General features: G+C 40.3%; 1 protein-coding gene across 1 annotated transcript in view; it reads right to left on the reverse strand.

Annotated features, from left to right (window-relative positions):
- atm (ATM serine/threonine kinase) overlaps positions 1-19,197 on the reverse strand; it is a 110,184-nt gene that overhangs the window by 10,350 nt on the left and 80,637 nt on the right. The window contains exons 44-58 of the mRNA XM_078402472.1: positions 18,617-18,721; positions 18,269-18,388; positions 17,663-17,897; positions 17,293-17,445; positions 16,250-16,369; positions 15,903-16,108; positions 14,557-14,764; positions 12,612-12,725; positions 10,775-10,924; positions 9,872-10,010; positions 9,277-9,359; positions 7,228-7,368; positions 6,359-6,475; positions 2,433-2,582; positions 963-1,128 (exon numbers count right to left, since the gene is read on the reverse strand). Of these exons, the coding sequence (XP_078258598.1) occupies positions 963-1,128; positions 2,433-2,582; positions 6,359-6,475; positions 7,228-7,368; positions 9,277-9,359; positions 9,872-10,010; positions 10,775-10,924; positions 12,612-12,725; positions 14,557-14,764; positions 15,903-16,108; positions 16,250-16,369; positions 17,293-17,445; positions 17,663-17,897; positions 18,269-18,388; positions 18,617-18,721 (2,207 nt within the window). The remainder of the gene's footprint in view (positions 1-962; positions 1,129-2,432; positions 2,583-6,358; positions 6,476-7,227; positions 7,369-9,276; positions 9,360-9,871; positions 10,011-10,774; positions 10,925-12,611; positions 12,726-14,556; positions 14,765-15,902; positions 16,109-16,249; positions 16,370-17,292; positions 17,446-17,662; positions 17,898-18,268; positions 18,389-18,616; positions 18,722-19,197) is intronic.

A 19,197-nucleotide genomic window follows, 5' to 3' on the forward strand; every position in this document is an offset into this window, starting at 1 on the left:
AGATCCTAAGATCAAGGAGGCACAGTGGCGCAGCGGTAGAGTTGCTGCCTTACAGGGCATGAGACCAGGTTCAAACCTGACCACTGGTACTCTCTGTGACCGCACGGGTTTTCTCGGGGTGCGCTGGTTTCCTCCCACACTTTAAAGGCGTACAGGTTTGTAAGTTAATGGCTTTTGCAAAAATTGAAAAAAAAGTTCATGGTGTGTAGGATAGTGCTAGTATATGGGGTGATCACTGGTCAGCGCGGACTTGGTGGGCCGAAGGGCCTGTTTCCACCCTGTAACTATAGTCTAAATCTCCCTATGACAGAGGCTTCAATCCAAATGCACAGGAAAGTTCTCAGCACAGAGCAGTGACCGTCTGGTCCCAGTGATGAGGCAGGGGAGTTGATTCACCAGCAGGCGGGTGTACGAAAGGTGGGTAGCTTGTTGATCAAGAGGCATTCCACTGACCCAATCGGAGCACAAATTAAACACTGACATTTACTCCCCATCCTTGGATTGGACAATTCAGCTCAAGGACTGGGAATCGAGAATCAGAAGACATAGGTTTAAGGTGAGGGGGTAATGATTTAACAGAAATCTGCGGGAACTTTTTTTTTTTTACACAAAGGGTGGTAGGTATCTGGAAAACGCTGCTGGAGGAGTTAGTTGAGGCAGGTACTATCAGAACATTTAAGAAATATTTTGGCAGGTACGTGGATAAGATAGGTTTAGAGTGATATGGGCCATACGCAGGCAGGTGGAACTGGTGTACATGGCGCACATTGGTCGTACATGGGCAAGTTGAGCCGAAGGGTCAGTTTCCACACTGTATGACTATGACTTTACATCTCAAGCACTGGGCAATAAAATCCAAGAGGTTTATTGATAGAGTTCCAAAACTCAGAATTATATATGTGCAATCATTAATCTGAGAAGCATTTTTTCACCTTACAAATCAAGAATAAACAGTGACATACCAATTGAAGATGTAGCCACACTTCGAGTGTATCCAAGACGCTTTTCAAACCAAACAGCTGGATCCAAAAAATTCTCCATACAGAAGTATCGGAAGACAGGTCGGAAATTCTTACAGACCTCCATGAAGACTTGATATTTACCTTCAAAGCTCAGTTTCTGTGCTTCCTGTAATTAATCATATGTTAAATGTTATGGCATTGCATTTAGTGCTGATGGATTGATAAATTACTCTTATCTAAACTATTTTTCTATTTTCCCCACCATCTAATGAGAGAGTAGGCATCTATAGATTCTAGTCTGTAACATACAATCTACTCTCGTTATTATGAACCTCTTTACAATGGGCTTCGGTCATAGCAGATGGAACATTCCCACAGTAATCAGACACCACTGTCTCTTTAAGAACACAGGCTGCTAGCTACCCTGCGGGAGGCCATAGAAATTGATAAGCAATTGCTTCGATGAACACGAGCAATGATATTCATTTACTCATTGCCTTTAGTATTTTTAGCTTGCAGTAACAAAAATGCATTTTTAGCTGTTAAAAATAACTTTGTATTTGATAACAAGTTGTTGTTTCACAGAGTGACCACTCGGTGGTTGGAACGAATTGCTTATTCGGTTAAAGGTGGACAATCGGCAATAACGGACACCATCCCCTCCCCATGGTCTGTTGCAACAAAGGTTATCTGTACTCCTTTTTTTCTCTCAATGGGAAATGGTTTAATCGCTTTTAAAATCACACAATGCGGGTGTCACTGGGAAATCCGGCATTTAATGTCTGTCCTGAATTGATAGGGTATTTAAGAAATAGCCACAAGTCTGAGCGTTCACCCTATTAACCCTCATGATTTTATACACCTCTATAGGATCACTCTTAGCCTCCTGCACTCATAAGAATAAAGGCCGTCCTTTCCTCAAGTCCTGCTTTTCTAGTCGAGATCCCTACTTTCACAATGTCACAAACTTGTAATTCCATGTGCAGCAATGACCTTAAACACGACGATTCACTTTGTGGTCGCTTATCTACAGATTCTCCTCTACTAGGGTGTCACTGGCAGAGAATTACTTAATTTAAAATTACAAGTATGCAACCGATGAAGTGGTTTCCTGATTAATGTTATACTAGCTCAACCCTGCTATGCTTTTTAAAAATATGGCACATGGTCGAATATCCAGATACTTAAAAAAATATATAAAAAATCACTTTGTGGCTTATTTGATATTGATACGGCTCTTACTGGATTAAGCCAATTTATTTTCTTTCTAATAGAGGGTATCAGTTTCAAGAAATAGTGAGAACATTCTGAACAATATTACATGTATGAAATATTCAATATTGAAGATGGACTTGCACCTAGATATATGACCAGTTCCATAAAATATTAAGACAATCACATTTGAATGCACTAGAATTCTTAAATAACTTCAAAAACAGAAGAGTTTCCAAGAATCTAGTTGTGACTCACAGACATTTTCTTCCTGCATTCTAGGCTGCTCCAGTCTCTTGGTCGATACCTCTTATGGGCTCCTTCATTTGGGTTAACCAGATATTCCCCAATGGGCATGGTTCCTGCACACCATTCAAGAATGCCACTTCTTTGAGAAAGAGGAATAACCTGCCCAAGAAAAAGGGAGTCCATTCAGGTACAAATCTCATCAATATACTGCAGCAGAGTTACTTGATGGATCACAGTGAGTGATCTGCGAGTACAGAAATAAAATACAAATCATTTATAATTTAATTGAAATATATTAGTTTCAAATTACTAAAATCAAAATGCATTAGAATTTAGATCGCATGGGATTCAAGGAGAGATATCTGAATGAATGGAAAATTGGCTTCATGGAAGGAAGCAGAGGGTGATGGTGGAAGTTTGCTTCTCAAACTGGAGGCCAGTGACTAGTGGTGTACCTCAGGGTTTGGTGCTGGGCCCATTACTGTTTGTCATCTGTATCAGTGATTTGGATGAGAAGGTACATGGCAAGATTAGCAATTTTGTGGATGATACATAGTATCATGATGATAGGTGGCATAGCAGATAGTAAAGATAGATGTCAAAATTTGCAACAGGACCTTGGACTGAGGAATGGTTGATGGAATTTAATAAAGAGAAATGTGAGGTGTTGAATTTTGGAAAGTATAACATGGGCAGGACTTACACAGGGAATGGTGAGGCTCTGGTGAGTGTTGTAATGTAGAAGGATCTAGGTGTGCAAGTAGATAGGGTGGTCAAAAAGGATTTGGGCACATTGGCCTTCAACAGTCAGAGTATTGTGTATAGAAGATGGGAGATCGTTTTGCTGTTACATAAGACATTGGTGAGGCAGCATGTAGAGTATTGTGTTTTGTTCTGGGCACCATGGTACAGGACAGTTGTCAAGTTGGAAAGGGTACAGTAAGATTTATGAGGATGTTGCCAGGACTCAAGGATCTAGGCTATAGGGAGAGATTGAGCAGGCTGAGACTATTCCTTGGAGTGCAGGAGGATGAGGGGTGATCTTATAGAAGTGTATAAAATCATGAGAGGAACAGATCATGTACAGTCTCTTGCCAAGAGTAGGGGAATCAAGAACCAGAGGACATAGGTTTAAGATGAAGGGGGAATGTTTTAATAGGAATCTGAGGGGTAATTTTTTCACACAAAGGGTGGTGGGTATTGGACAGGTTTGGAGGGATATGGGCCAAATGCAGGCAGGTGGGACTAGTGTAGATGGGATTGGTGTGGGCAAGTTGGGCTGAAGGGCCCGTTTCCACACTGAATGATTAAAAGTCTGGGAGCCATTACTGAACACAATCATAATTTACTAGTGTGGAATTTGGTGACAAATGCTGGGTTTTATATGTAAGCCTTCCATCCTTGAATATAGTTGTTTGTCTACCCTATCTATGCATTTCATAATTTTATACACCTATCAGATTTCCCCTAAGCCTCCGCTGCTCTAAAGAATACAATCCAAGCTTGTCCAATCTCTCCTTGTAGTTAATAGCCTCTAACTTGATAAAGCACCTCTGCACTCTTTCTGAAATCCTCACATCCTTCCTGTAATGGATGAGCAGAACTATACACAATATTTCAAATGCTAGCTAACCCAAGGTCTATAAAGCTGCAACATGACTTCCTGAGTCTTTTACTCAATGCCCCAATCAATGAAGACAAATATACCACGTGCCTTCTTTACCACTCTATCTACTGGTGTTGTTACTTCAATAAGGTATGGTTTGAAGTCAAGGAAGGTTTTGAATTTGATATACTGGGAACCCAGCAAGAACAGGGTTAGGGAATTAAAATAATAGAGAAACTGAAGCAAACACTACAGATGTTCAGTCAATGATTTGATAAGAAAGAATGGAAGCAAATAATTTATAACCAGCTGGAGAGATGTTGGAGATGGAGGTAAAACTGAGGGATTAAGTGTACTTTGTTAAAAAAAGACTTACGAGGTCAGCTTTAAATGGGAGCTGGAAAATTCCTGAGTAAGGGAAACTATTTAGAGCAGGGGCCTCCCAACTTTTCAGCATGAGGGCCACATTATATATTTGGCACATTTTTGCGGGCCATAGGAAAAAAAAATGTCAGTTTTATAAATTTAATGAAATCAAAAAAGAACTTAAGTAAAACAAATGGAAGAAATTCAAGCCATCTGGAGTACATGGCAGCTTCTGGCACACACTAGTAACACATGCAACAGGTATGTTCTTACCTTGAAAAAAACCACCAAAATGGTCAATTTTTGTGCTGTAAAAAATGGGGAAGCAGCTGGAGGATCCGGCGGGGGAAGAGGAATTAGAAGTGCTGCAAAGCCAGCGGATGCAAGAAACAGCTGGGAAGACGTCTGGCCAGCCGGCGGGAGAAGGGGAAACCTGGCCTGGGAGGGAGGCAGGAGAGCAAAGCCGAGAAGCAGAGGAACATCGACCGGGAGGAGAAGAGGAGGAGGAGGAAAGGACAGGGTTGAGTGAGCTGGGAGAGGAGCAGCGGGAAGAACCCGAGCCGAGGGGCCTGGACGGTCTGCAGGGGCAGAAGCAGCGAGCACTGGAGGGCGGCGACTGCCAGGGCCTGAGGGCGAAGAGCCCAGGGAGCAGTGCTCGACGGCCTTGGAGGAGGAGGCGGTGGAAGAGGAGGAGAAGGAGCGGAGCGTTGAGCCCGAAGAGGAAGAGGTGCTGGGGAGAGGCCGATCGGCAGCGGAGGCCGAATAGCAGAGAGAGCTGGGCCGGGCGTTGGGAGCCGAAGCGGACCAGGCCATGCCCTGTCTCAAGGTGTTGAGCGCGGGCCAAGTGGAAAAGGAGCCCGGCAGCCCGGTTGCCGGAGAGGGCGAGTGGGGAGTAGGGCTGGAGGGCCAGCAGGAGTGGCGAGGGGCCTAAGAGCCGCAGGAAGCGAGGCGCGAAGCAGGGGCGCCGAGCCTGGAGGAGCGAGGTGCGCAGGATCGGGGACAGGTGTCTGGACACTCGGAGCACCGGAAGGGAGCTGGAGACGTGCTGATGGGAGAAGACGGGGGAAGCCGAGCTGCAGCACGGAACGTGTTAAAATCTGTTGGCGGGCCGGATAAAATCTGTTGGCGGGCCAGATGTGGCTCGCAGGCCATAGTTTGGAGACCCCTGATTTAGAGTATCATCAAACATTGAGGGCAGGAAGAGAAAGTGAGACCTCAGCAGTTTAACGGAAGTGCGGTTAAAAAGCACGATAAGAGATGTTGACTGAAGGGATTCAATATCGGAGGGTTTCTGGGAAGTGACTTGGTGCGAAGGGGAAAGAGAAGGTACACATACAAAAACAAGTTGCATTTATAATGATTTGCTTAGTTTTATTAAAGGAATAAGAGGAGGAACAGCACTGCATTTGGAAGAGTGGCGGGAGGTTCGTTCATCAGCACCTACAGTTTAGTTTTACCCAATGTGCCACCATTGGATTTGCGGCAGGTACTTTTACAACATTTAAAAGACATTTGACTGGTATGTGGATAGGAAAGGTTGAGAGAAATATGGGCCAACATTGGGCAGGTGGGACTAGTGTTGATGAGGCTTGGGCAAGCTGTGCTGAAGGGCCTGTTTCCTTGCTGTACGAGTCTATTTGTGACATCAAGTCCTGGAGATCTGAACACAAATATCTAGGTTGATATTTCAATGCAGATTGAGGAAATACCACAATCCCTTTCTACTAAGATGTTAAACCAAGGCTGATTCTGTTCTCTCAGGTGCATGTGTTAAAAATCCTATGGCATTACGTAGAAGCGGGGGGAAGTTCATGGTTAATCCCTGCACATATTTATTATACAGTCACAGAGCCATAGAGCACAGAAACAGGCAACTACTTCAACCAAAATTAATAAAATCCTTTGGGATGTTCAGAGGCTGTGAAGGTACTATATATTCTTTACATCCATCAGAACAGTTTACCTTATATGTACGGATAATCAGCTTTCTCTTTCTGGTGTCCGAATTCTTTTCCAAAAGACTGTTACACATCTGAAAAACTTGCTGCATTACGGCATCTTGTCGCGGATCATCCCGACCCTGGAGAAATAGGTCAAATGCATTAATACAACACTATAACATGGTAGTCCATCCTTCCTATAGTGTGGGAACCAGATGTTCCATGTGCGGCCGAACAAATGATTTGTAAAGCTGCTGCAGGAGGCAGTTGAGGCAGGTACAATAGCAACGATTAAGAAACATTTAGACAGGTACATGGATAGACACAAAATGCTGGAGTAACCCAGCGAGACAGGCAGCATCTCTTGAGAGAAGGAATGGGTGACGTTACAGGTCGAGACCCTTGGATAGGATTGGTTAAGAGGGATACGAGTCAAACTCAGGCAGATGGAACTAGTGTAGATGGGACATGTTGGTTGGTGTATGCAAGTGGGCTGAGTGCCTGTTTCTACACTGTATGACTATGACTCCATGATACAGATTTGTTCCCCTCAACTGTATCATATCATATCATATCATATATCTACAGCCGGAAACAGGCCTTTTCGGCCCTCCAAGTCCGTGCCGCCCAGTGATCCCCGTACATTAACACTATCCTACACCCACTAGGGACAATTTTTACATTTACCCAGCCAATTAACCTACATACCTGTACGTCTTTGGAGTGTGGGAGGAAACCGAAGATCTCGGAGAAAACCCACGCAGGTCACGGGGAGAACGTACAAACTCCTTACAGTGCAGCACCCGTAGTCAGGATCGAACCTGAGTCTCCGGCGCTGCATTCGCTGTAAAGCAGCAACTCTACCGCTGCGCTACCGTGCCGCCCAAATTACCTTGACTAGCTGTCTTCTCTCTTTGCCATCGGACCCCACACAATCAATGATTTTTGGAAGATTCACTCCTCCTGCTAATCGAAACTGAGACTTGAATGATTGTACAGTTATCAGGTTTTCATACTTTCCAGATGGATCAACCTGAAAGCAGAATAATAAAAAGTTATAAATTAGAAACAAGGAACTGCAGGTGATCGTTTACAAAGGAAAGGCACAAAATTCCAAAGTAACTCAGCGCGTCAGGCAGCATCCATTGAGAACATGGATAGGTGATGTTTTGGGTCGGGAGCCTTCTTCAGACTGACTGCCTTATAAATTAGTAATGGAATAGGGTACAGGGTTATTACTTTGAGATAGTTATAAACAATAGGGTACTGGTGAATACTTTGAGATTGTTATGAAGACGGATATATCAGGACTTCAGGATAAAGTATTAAACTGGGAGAGTAGAGATTATAACATCATTAGGCAGTAAATTGAGAGCAGCAGTTATTGAGTAAGCCCACACCTGACTCGTGGGATTCACTTAAAGCCAGCTGATCAGAGTACAGGAGCATTAAGGATGGCAAGTTAAGGGAACCTTGGATGGTAGATAGGTGTAAATTTGGTCTAAAAGAATAAGGAAGCATTTGTAAAGTTAAGGAGGGTGAAATCAAATAGGGCCTGTTATAAAGAAAGCTGGGAAGACCTCATGGAGGGAAATAGGAATGCCAGAAGGGGCCTTGAAATGTCGATGGCAAATTGGATTAAAGGGCATCCCAAGGCATACATTAAAAACAAGAGGGTAACTGAGGTTGGTTTTAGGCGAATCCCATGTACCGTCAGCTCGCAGCCAGAGAGTCAGAGTGGGCCATCACACATCCACGGCCCTCAGCCTCAGTACCGGCTCTCCACAGGGCTGCGTGCTGAGCCCCCTGCTCTACACCATCTATACACATGACTGCACCCCCGCCCACCACAGCAACACCATTGTCAAATTTGCGGATGACACTACGGTGGTGGGACTCATCACCGGGGGGGACGAGTACGCCTACCGGGATGAGGCGGAGCAGCTGACAGTGTGGTGTGGAGAAAATAACCTGCTCCTCAACACCTTAAAGACAAAGGAAATAATAATAGACTTCAGAAAGAATAAAACGGACATGGTACCATTAACTATCAGAGGGGACTGTGTGGAGAGGGTGGCGGATTTCCGCTTCCTGGGAATCCATATTGAGGAGGACCTGACGTGGAGCGTGAACACCTCTGCGCTGCTGAAAAAGGTCCAGCAGAGACTGCACTTCCTGAGGGTGCTCAGGAAGAATAACATCACTCAGAGACTGCTGTTGTCCTTTTATCGGTGCTACATTGAGAGCATCCTAACATACTGTGTATGCGTATGGTACGCCAGCTGCACAGCGGCTCAGAGGAAAGCGCTCCAGAGGGCCATTGACAACGCCCAGAGGATTGTCGGCTGCCCTCTACTTACCTTGGAGGACTTACACAGTTCCCGCTGCATCAAAAAATCCCAGAGTATTATAAAGGACATTTCCCACCCCGGACACTCCCTGTTTGAACTGTTACCGTCAGGCAGACGGTACAGATCTACAAGGACAAGGACAAACAGACTTAAAAATAGTTTTTACCCCACTGCTATAAAGGCACTAAATGTAGCCGCCAAGGAACGCAGGGGCGATACATAATAAGAGACTGTGAAATCGACAGAAGGATGTAGGGTTGGGTGTTTATGCGTGCTATTTTCATGATATTTATTTTAGTTGTTTATCTTTTTTAAAATATTTTACCTTGTATGTATCGTTAGCTTTTAGAAATGTTTGAATGGTGCACTGACTGGCTGACATTTTACAATTTCGTTGTACATGGCTCATGTTACAATGACAATAAAGGAACTATTCTATTCTAACTTACTCAATAACTGCTCCTTTCAATTTACTGCTTTATAATGTTATAATCTCCCATCCCTAATTTACGCACTTTACCCGGTCCAGATTAATCCTTATTCATACGTTAAAAACAAGAGGTAAATAAGGTCACTATTAATGATTTTACCTTGACTTCCATGGTTGGAATAACAACTTCATCAAGATTCTTTATTTTTGTGATAGGCTGTGTTGCAGGAATTTCAATGGCTTCTATAATTAGAGAAGGCACAATTAATTTTAAATACTTTGTTATATAGAAGTAATTAATCATTTAAAATCATACAACTGAGAAAGATTAGGAATGCATGACAACAAAACAAAACATGGAAAGTGCCTGACCAATTCCTTCCACATATAATCAATATTTTTTTAAATTGGCATAAGCACCAAAGATCTATCCAAGTAGTTATTCACTTCCTTCTCCTAAACAGGTAGCCCAAGTAACCAGATCAAAAGTAAGAATACTTTTAAGAAGTGAAAGTATCTAAATATGCAAAATATCCAGCTCTCACTACCAAACTTGACTTACATAATAACCATATTATTTAGAGAGGAGCAATAGAAAATGGGAAATGTAAGACAAATTACTTTTGATACCCATATCGAGCCTCTAGAAAATAATTTTTCCTTTTCTAATAATATTGGTTTCCATACATACTTTTAAACCATTAATGAAACTTGGGTTGGTAAATAATGAACATAAAATGTTAACAAATACTTACTTCTTTCTGTTTTCCATTTACTAGCATCCATATTTGCAAGCGTGATTAAGGAATCGCATAATCTCTCAATGTCCTTTATCATTTTAGCTTTAGATTTTCGAACTGTATTTATTATGTTACTGGCAGCATCCATTCTCTCCTAAAGCAGTGATAACATTGTTGAGATGAGCTGAAAGGAATACTATCCACAGCAATGAAATATCAATTATTTTGCAAATGTGAAAGAGACCCTATGCTCTCAAATAAAAATATTCAAATCAGAATTTAAATGTATCAGCAATTTGCTTTAAAAAAAACCTTTTACACTTTATATTTTAAATGTCATACCCATCAAAACTCTACTTTATAAGGATATCAGTGAAGGAAGGAATGGATTGACAATTCAGTCACTCGGAATGTGTGTCCATTCCATGTGCAAAGTTGTCAATTGTGATCATTTTGGAGAAAGCAGGAACTGCAGATACCGGAATTGTGAGCGAAACAAAATGCTGGAGTAACTCAGCAGGTTAGGCAGCATCTCTGGAGGACAGGAGTAACTCAGCAGGTTAGGCAGCATCTCTGGAGGACAGGAGTAACTCAGCAGGTCAGGCTGCATCACTGGAAGACACGAGTTACTCCAACATTTTGGAGTCAATTTGGTGCATCTGTCACACTGAGAACTTCATGGATAGCAACACATAGAGAATTAAATGCACAGCAGCTTAGTTATGTGTAGACAGAGAAGGAACAGGTGGCCACTAGGCAGAATAGGAGAAACAAGCAGGTGGGTAATGGTAAAGGCAATTGCTCCTTGGGAGAGTGACACTGGGAGGAAAGAAAGTGAGAAGTAATAAAGGATTCATGAGTAGTTTACAATTGAAAGGTAATCTGATTTTGATTACCCATCACAATTTACCAACAAACCTGATCTAAGCAAGGCATCTCCTTTTTTGTATGTTTACCCCTCCTCAGTTCTTCAGGTTTCCCTAGAATGTCATCCTTGTTTGCATTGGATAAGGCTAAAATGATAAACAGTGTGTGATGTGGATGATCCAATGAAGTTCTTTCAATTAGCTGTAAGACATTAATAAAACAAAATTATGAGAATACATTGTTATTTATGAAGGAAACAGATAAAAATTCCACTGTTTAAAAAAATAGATGTCTTATCCCTTGCTCTTTCTTTTGTATAAACAATTCTACTATCTTTCTTACACCTTCTGATTCCTAACTACCATTCTTCTCCCCAAGAACCTATTTGTGTCTACCTAATTACAGATGTCAGGATCGAATTTCAACATTTTATGCAAATTAAAAGTTCTCTCACTGATCTTTGCTCATACTCTTCTGATGAAATTAGAATTTCAAAGTTGTACCAATAGTAACTGTGACCAAGGGTGTATCGATGTGTATATATATGACCCATACTTCAATGATCTTTCAAACTTCTAGATTAAATTATTTTATCAATGCACGTTTGATTATTTGTACCAATCCCATTTAGAAGAGGTATTAGAATAGGTGTTGTATATAGGCCCCTGAAGAAGAGTCTGAAGAAGGGTCTCAACCCAAAACGTCACCCATTCCTTCTCTCCTGAGATGCTGCCTGACCTGCTGAGTTACTCCAGCATTTTGTGAATAGGCCCCTGAATATCAGTTGTGATATCAAACACAGTATGAATAAGGAGGTGCATGTAATAGGGGGTATTACAGAAATCAGAGCAAAAATACTTCTTCACAAAAACCGAAATTGTGAATGGCTCATGTTGCCCCGCACCCTCATGAATGTTTCAAATGGAATAATGCAAATAAGAAATAATGAGAGAATTTAGTGCTTAAAATTATAAAAATATGCAGAATGTAAGATTATTTCATGCGTATGATGGTCAATAGCAAAATGTGAAACAGTGGCATGACCTGAAAAAATAAAGAAAACAATGCAAGTACAAGTGTTTTACTTCCTTTGGATGCTGTCACTTTTCTAGTCAAGACCACTGGAGTTTCTAGGGCACCACCCAACAGTGGCAGATGCAGTATGTGCAAAAGCTGTGCAGAACCGCTGCTTCCAGCAACAGGTGTACCTATTGAGATACTCCAAGATCGTATCAATGGTGGGCCATTCAGTTCTATCCTGGAATATTATGGATCTGCCGTATCTGGGCAACTGCATAATCTGCTGCAGAGTAATTGTGTTGGAATGTGTTTCACATTTTACTAGCAAATCTGATCCAAACGATGCATCTCGTTTTTTATATGTTTCCCCTATTCAATACTTCAGATTTCCCTACAATGTAATCTTTGCATTTTTAGATAAGGCCAAAATAAAATAGTGTCTGTAAATGTATTAGCAATGCATTAATCTACCAGGGAGACTAATCATACTCAAAAAGGATTCTGGATCCCCCCGATATATTTTTATTTGGCCACAGAGATTGCACCGTGGTGCAGTTGTTAGAATTATTGCCTCACAGTATCAGAGACCCAGTGTGGAGTTTGCATATTCTCCCTGTGACCGCGTGGGTCTCCTTTGGTTTCCTCCCACATCCCAAAGATGTGCGGGTCTGTAGGTTAATTAGCACCTGTAAATTGCCCCTAGTGTGCACGGAGTGGGAAAGTGGGATAACAGAACCCATGTGAACAGGTGATTGATGGTTGGCGTGGACGCAGTGGGCTGAAGGGCCTATCTCCATGCTGTATCTCTAAATGTTAAAACAATGCTAAAAATGATGCATTATGTTGTGTTCATTCAAGACTGGAGTACCTTGTTTAACACTTCATGAAATCTTTGCCCTCCTGCCATCTTTGTTCCCATTCGAGCAGCCAGCTGGTACATCAAAGGTAAAAACTTGTAAGATGGAATCTTTTCTACACCTTTCTGTTAAAATAGAAAGCCAAAGAAAGTCGGATTTTCATAAAAAGCTCTTTCTGCATTACAAGCCTGTACATGCTCAAACATTATTAATCTAGATTTTGATTCAGACTGCTTATTTGCTTTAAACAGAGGTTCATATCATTCTATCTTTTACAGAATTAAGTAGTTCAGTTCAGTTCAGTAGGAGTGCAAGCACATCCTCTGTTCTAAAAGTTTTTTTTTGGATCTTATTTTCCTGGAAGGTGAATCAAAGAGAATAATTAGACCAAATCATAAGAAAGTAATGTGTAGAAAGAAACTGCAGATGCTGTTAAAACCGAGGATAGACACAAAAAGCTGTAGTAACTCAGCGGGACAGGCAGCATCTCTGGAGAGGAATGGGTGATGTTTTGGGTCGAGACCCTTCTTCAGTCTACCCATTCCTTCTCTCCAGAGATGCTGCCTGTCCCGCTGAGTTACTCCAACTTTTTGTGTCTATCTTTGAATGTAGGTCTGAGGCTGATTGATCAGTCCAAATGGTTCAAAATTTACTTATCTTTTTTATATTTGTAACTAGTTGTGCTGAGATATTCATATAGCCAATAATACTGGCAGTATAATGAAGAATAATTACAGCTATATTAACTTTAAATTATTGAACATAATTGCTTAGCAAAACCAATTTAAAATGTCTTCACTGAAAGTGTGATGCATTAAAATTAAGTGTATTTTCAATTACCAGGCAAGATACTACTCAAAGCTGTCCATGTAAATAAAACTGCCGCACAGAAAACAAAAGTAAGTTATTGCAAATGCAAGACCAAAATAAAAACATTTCATATCAATGACCTTTCACAAGAACACCAGAAAATATGATTGCGTCGATCTATGTTGGACCAAACTCCTTTCTGTGCCATTGATCGTACGTCTCTATTCTTCAATATATCATATGCTTATTCACCTACCTTTTAAATACTTCTACAAGAACACATTATTGTCATGAAATAATGAAAACCTTCTATGCTATCCAGTCAAATCATTATCATACATACCATACATCATCCTGTCCATAATCCTGATAAAAGATCATTATCCTGAAACACTAACCCTGTTTTCCCCACCATAGTATCTGAACTGAACTGAATTTCCAGCATGTTACATTTATATTTTAAATATGTAATTATATCTGGTAAATATCAACATCCAGAGTGGAGGGTGTCATATGGGGGAAGTAGGGAAAGGGGGAGGGTTATGTGGTTACCTAAAATTGGAGAATTAAATGTTCACACTGTTGGGTTGTAAGCTACCCAAGCAGAATACAAGGTATTTTCCTCCAGTTTGTGTGTGGCTTCACTCCAGCAATGGAGTAGGCCCGTGGCAGAAAGGATTTAAAATGGATAGAAACCAGGGCGACCCTGCAGGCCTTGGCAGACCAAGTTTAAGTGTTTGGCGAAACAGTTGCCGAGTTTACACTTGGTCTCAGTTGGTTACACTTGGTTACAGGAGGCCACTCTGCAATTTTACCTAAACTCAGTGCTGATACAAGAACATTTACACACGATAATGTTCAGAAGAGAAAATTGTAGGATAAAAATTATAGCAGAGATCCGCAAACTATTTATGATAACCTAGTTGTATCTTCAAGATGAGCAAATATAAAATGAGGAACAGAAATATTACACATTCTGAAAATGATCTTTGTAGCTTGAAGGTATCACAAAATGCTGGAGTAACTCAGCAGGTCAGGCAGCATCTAGGAGGGAATGGGTGGCGTTTTGGGTCGAGACCCTTCTTCAGTCTCTTTGCAGCTTAAAACAACCTGCCATCAGAGCTCTGCCTTGTCACCAGACATTACCTTCATCATTTTGTTTACTTCTGCAACTCCTGAGTTTTCAAGCCACAAGGAGCAGAGCCTGAAGATGCGCATGTCATGTTCTTCACCACTCTGCAAGCAGTTGATGTAGTTCTCCACGGCTTTACACAGAAACTGCTTACGATCTTCTTGCAATGCACACATCGCTCGTTCATCCAATTCACATTCCCGCTGAACCTTCACTACATATCTAGTCAACAGGATATATTTAGTGTCAAATCTATTGAGGAAAGTTAGTTATTTTCAATCTTTCAGTTTTACTTCATGCATTTTATTTCGCTCCAATCACTTAATATTAAACATACATAATAGCAAATGCTAGAGAATTACAGCAAAATACACCCCCTGTGGTTGCTTTCCCTTTTGAATGGAGAATTCATGTGCTTATTTATCTGTTACTCAACGTCTGCTTATTTTAACATGCTTCAGTAATGAGCTCAGTTCCCACACATCTTAGAATTGCCATTGAATCTTTTATTAGGATCCTTATAGAACCTATCTAACTGACCTAGCTCTGTAGGAGGGAATCCTATGTATTTATCGATACTTATCAGCTAATGGGAGTATGGTTTACACTAAATCAGTTAAAATATCTTAATATTACTCACTGATGGACAGCTGTGGTTTTAGAAAACTAAGCAAACAATAAAACTATAATTTCTATATGTCATTCAACTTTTTAATAATCTAACAACGAAATGAAGGACAAATGTTGTCTAATGCAATGTTTAGAATATGAATTCATATTACAACACAGAAGAGACCGTACTATTTCACTGGATAATACAAAATACTCTAAAAGGATAATGGTAAGCAAAACACAGTGGTGGAGGAACTCAGTGGATCAGGCGGCACCTGTGGAGTAATTGAATAGACCACGTTTTGGGTCGGAACCCTTCAGATTGATTCCAGTGGGGGGGGGGGGGGGGGGAGGGAAGGGGGTGTTGTGGGGAGAAAGCTAAAAAAGAGATGAGGGTGGGACAAAGCCTGGTGATGATGGGTGGATAATGGTAATCCTGTTCACAATGTTTAAAAGTACTGTGCTTTCACACAGAAAATCAGAAATGGCACCATAGAGGCACCTTGCGTTTTACACAGAGATCAAGTTTCTGAAAAGTAGCAAGTAGTTCAAAAACATGTAAATTAAACATATACATATAAACAGGCCTAAATTTGAATGCGTTATCTCAAAAATAAAGCATGAAAATTAGGTTTAAGTAATAATTAAACCAGCGCGTTATTTCAAAAATGTATAAATCGAACACGTGTAAAACACGAGGTGCCTGTATTGTTTAATCTGCACAGAATTTGTTTTCACATCTGCTTACCTGTTGGTCTGAACTTTATGTTCCTTGATTAAATGGATTTCTGCTTTGGCATTTTTGAGAAGAGCACGCTTGTTTTCAAACTCAGACGACTTCATATAATTATCAATACTCTGATACTGTGCATCGGAGAACCGTGCCAATGATAAAAATGCTTCAATTTTCCCATTGTGAACTATGCCCTCATGTTGAATGCTATGAGTCACAGCCTGAATGAACAAATAATAGTCTAAAACTATATATTATACTGTATAATATTATTGCCATTAAATTTGTTTGAAAGTAAAAAGACCAATGTTTTCCCAAATAGTACTGTACAAAACAGAAATAACTGGTAATTTATTCCTTACTTTTTCTAAATACATCTGCATGATGGTGCCCGGGCTTTCTAAACATGTTTCTGCCAGCCAGTTTCCACACAGTCTCAGGCACTCGACATAGAGTGGTACTAATGCTTTGTCATCAGTTCCCTAAGAAAAAAACAGAACAGGTGGAAAAATACTAAAGCAACAGGATTCTAAAATTAAGACCACAGTTGAATACCGAAGAAAAGATAAAATGATAGGGACTATCAATTGGCTTAATCATGCATATTACTTCAACATTCTTGAAAATCTTTTCAATGCCTACACAACAAAACTGTGAAAGTAATTTCAAAAGTCATGTAGATTGCAACGCTTCTGCATTTTTACTTATCCTGAAAATCCATTGTTAGAGGCAGAGGAAGAGAGGAAGAGAGCCTTCTTCAATTATAATCCAATTGATGTGCACAACAGAAAAGGTTGTGTTTCGTTTGATTTTGGAATGGCTTACCTGTTCTCATCATTGTATTAAAAATATTTTTTCAACACAACTGACACATTGTCCTTCAAATGATGTCATCAAGTACAGATGCTCCCCGCCTTACGATGCTTCGATTTGCGATATTTTTACTTGGCGATGGTGCAAACGGCAGCGACCCGTAGCGAGCCGCAGCTTGCTTCCGGCCACATGATCAGGTGTATTAAATGCATTTCGACGTACGATATTGTCAGTTTACGATGGGTTTCTTGGAACGCAACCCCATCATAAGTTGAGAGGCACCTCAAGTTACAAGTTACTTTGCCCTCAATAAATAACTATTTGCCTTAATTTTTTCCATTTATATGTTTTGCTTGCAAGACTAAATATGTTGCAATCACCACAATATTAGATTAGCCAGGTTTTTGGTCATCTACCAAAGGTTAATTTTTGAGATAAGGCATTCAAATTTAGGCCTGTTTAGATGTATGTTTAATTTACAAGTTTTTGAATTACGTGCTGTCTTTCAGAAACATGATCACTTACTTTTAATAATTCTGATTAAACCATTTTGAGATTTTTTATTTGTATAATTTGAGCCTAATGAACTTACCTGTAGCTTGTCAATCATCTGTTTGAGAATATCAAGAGAAAGACTCTGTTCCTGTTTATCCCAAAAGACTCGGGCTTCTTCCAGCTGCCAGGTAGAAACACCAAACTCAACTGGATTGTGCTGTTTGATTTGGAAAATGGCCTTTTCTGCTAACTGGAACCAAACAAACTTTATAAATATGGACAAATTGGAAATAGTGCATGAAAACAAAATCAATTAATTATTTTGGTACAGTGATAAATGAAGCTCCAAGAAATGCATAGAAATCACATGCTGCTTTCAATTAAAAGCCAACAGATTAACATCTTAATAGCTTAACATTTTGTATCACTTAATGCCCACTATAAAAAAATTCAAAAAGATGCTGAACCTGGGAATTTTTTGCTGCTCTTGCTAATTTTGCCATTTCAAGTAAATGCTCAGTCAGAGCATCTTTAATGAGTTCCTTCCTTCGACCATCCATTTCTTTTTTGATAAGCAGCTCTTGAATGACAGTCCTCATGGTTAAGACAGGCTCCTGGAATGTAAAGTCACTGTCCTTGAGAAGCAGAAGCTGTTGCTGCCATTTTCTGTGTACTGTATTCAAAGCATCATCTGGGTCAGGTCTGAAAACGAAGAAATGTCATGTATGAAAATGAAAACATTTAGAATATGATTCTCATTATTTAGAAAGCATTATTTCTATTTGCCCACTTTTCGATGAATTTCCTTTGTATCCGTTCCAAATCAGCAGATGTTGACTCTTCATTGATCTGTAATTCAACAGGCATTATGCAGCCTTAGTGGCTATTAGTTAAACAGCCAACTATAAGGGAAGGTTCTTTAAGTCTGGTGACTGCAGTTAAGTCTAGTCCTGTCCTCACCAGTCCTTCAGCCGCATACATTGTATAGTTATTTAATTAAAACAATTCAAACTACTTAACAAAGACTAATTATAATCCTCAGTATAAATGATGATAAAACATCAGATCGTTACCTGCAGAGCATGTGTCCGATGATTTCTAGTTCTTCCAGTATTTGCAATCTGCATAATGTGGGATATAGAGAGTAGACAGACTCCAGGCTTCCTTTGCACAACTCCTCAACTTCTTTAATTCTATCAACACAATAAATTGGAACTCAAAATCATTTCCTTCCAACAAGTAGTTGGAAGGGTTGAAACACAATTAACGTATGAAATATAGTTGAGGTGAGCACTTGTGTCAGATATCGGCAAGGTCAGGTTTTACGGGACTTCTAACAACAAGGAAAATGGAAACTTTCTTTATTATGCCAAAAGTGGATAAAATCTTGAATTAATCATCTGCAATGAGTGAAACGTTACCTGGCAACCTTCAAGACCTCATGGAAGGCAGAGACTTCTTGGTCTTTCAGAGATTGCAAAGCATAGTACACAGATTCATGATATCCAGGACTCGAACTCCCACCTCTGGGAAAAGACAACAAAAAGTTTCCAACTAAATCATTTTGGAAAAAAAAGGAAGAATCAAAGAACATGAACATCGGAAAAGTTGAGCAAAATCTGTAGCGTAACATTTGCCTTCCTAATGGCCTTGTTATCTACAGGTTATTTTTTTACAATTTATGTATAGGGACCCATAATCTGAATGAATATCTGCACTTACGAGTCTCTCATGTTAAAACACATTTTTCTCTTCTATTCTTATTGAAGTGGATAATTTTATACTTACACAAAGTGTACTCCATCTATATCTTCTTTGCTCATGCATTACAGTACGGAAATAAGCCCTTCAGCCCAACTCATCCATGCCTACCAGGTTTTATAACTAAGCTAGTTTCACTTGCCTTTGTTTGTATCTGATCACCTCTAAACCTTTCGTATCCACATGGGGAGCATCCGTGAGAACAGCAGTAGCGCACTGCTACCTAGACACGTAACTCCAA

Source organism: Rhinoraja longicauda, chromosome 7 (genome assembly GCF_053455715.1).
Source record: "Rhinoraja longicauda isolate Sanriku21f chromosome 7, sRhiLon1.1, whole genome shotgun sequence".
NCBI lineage: Eukaryota > Metazoa > Chordata > Chondrichthyes > Rajiformes > Arhynchobatidae > Rhinoraja > Rhinoraja longicauda.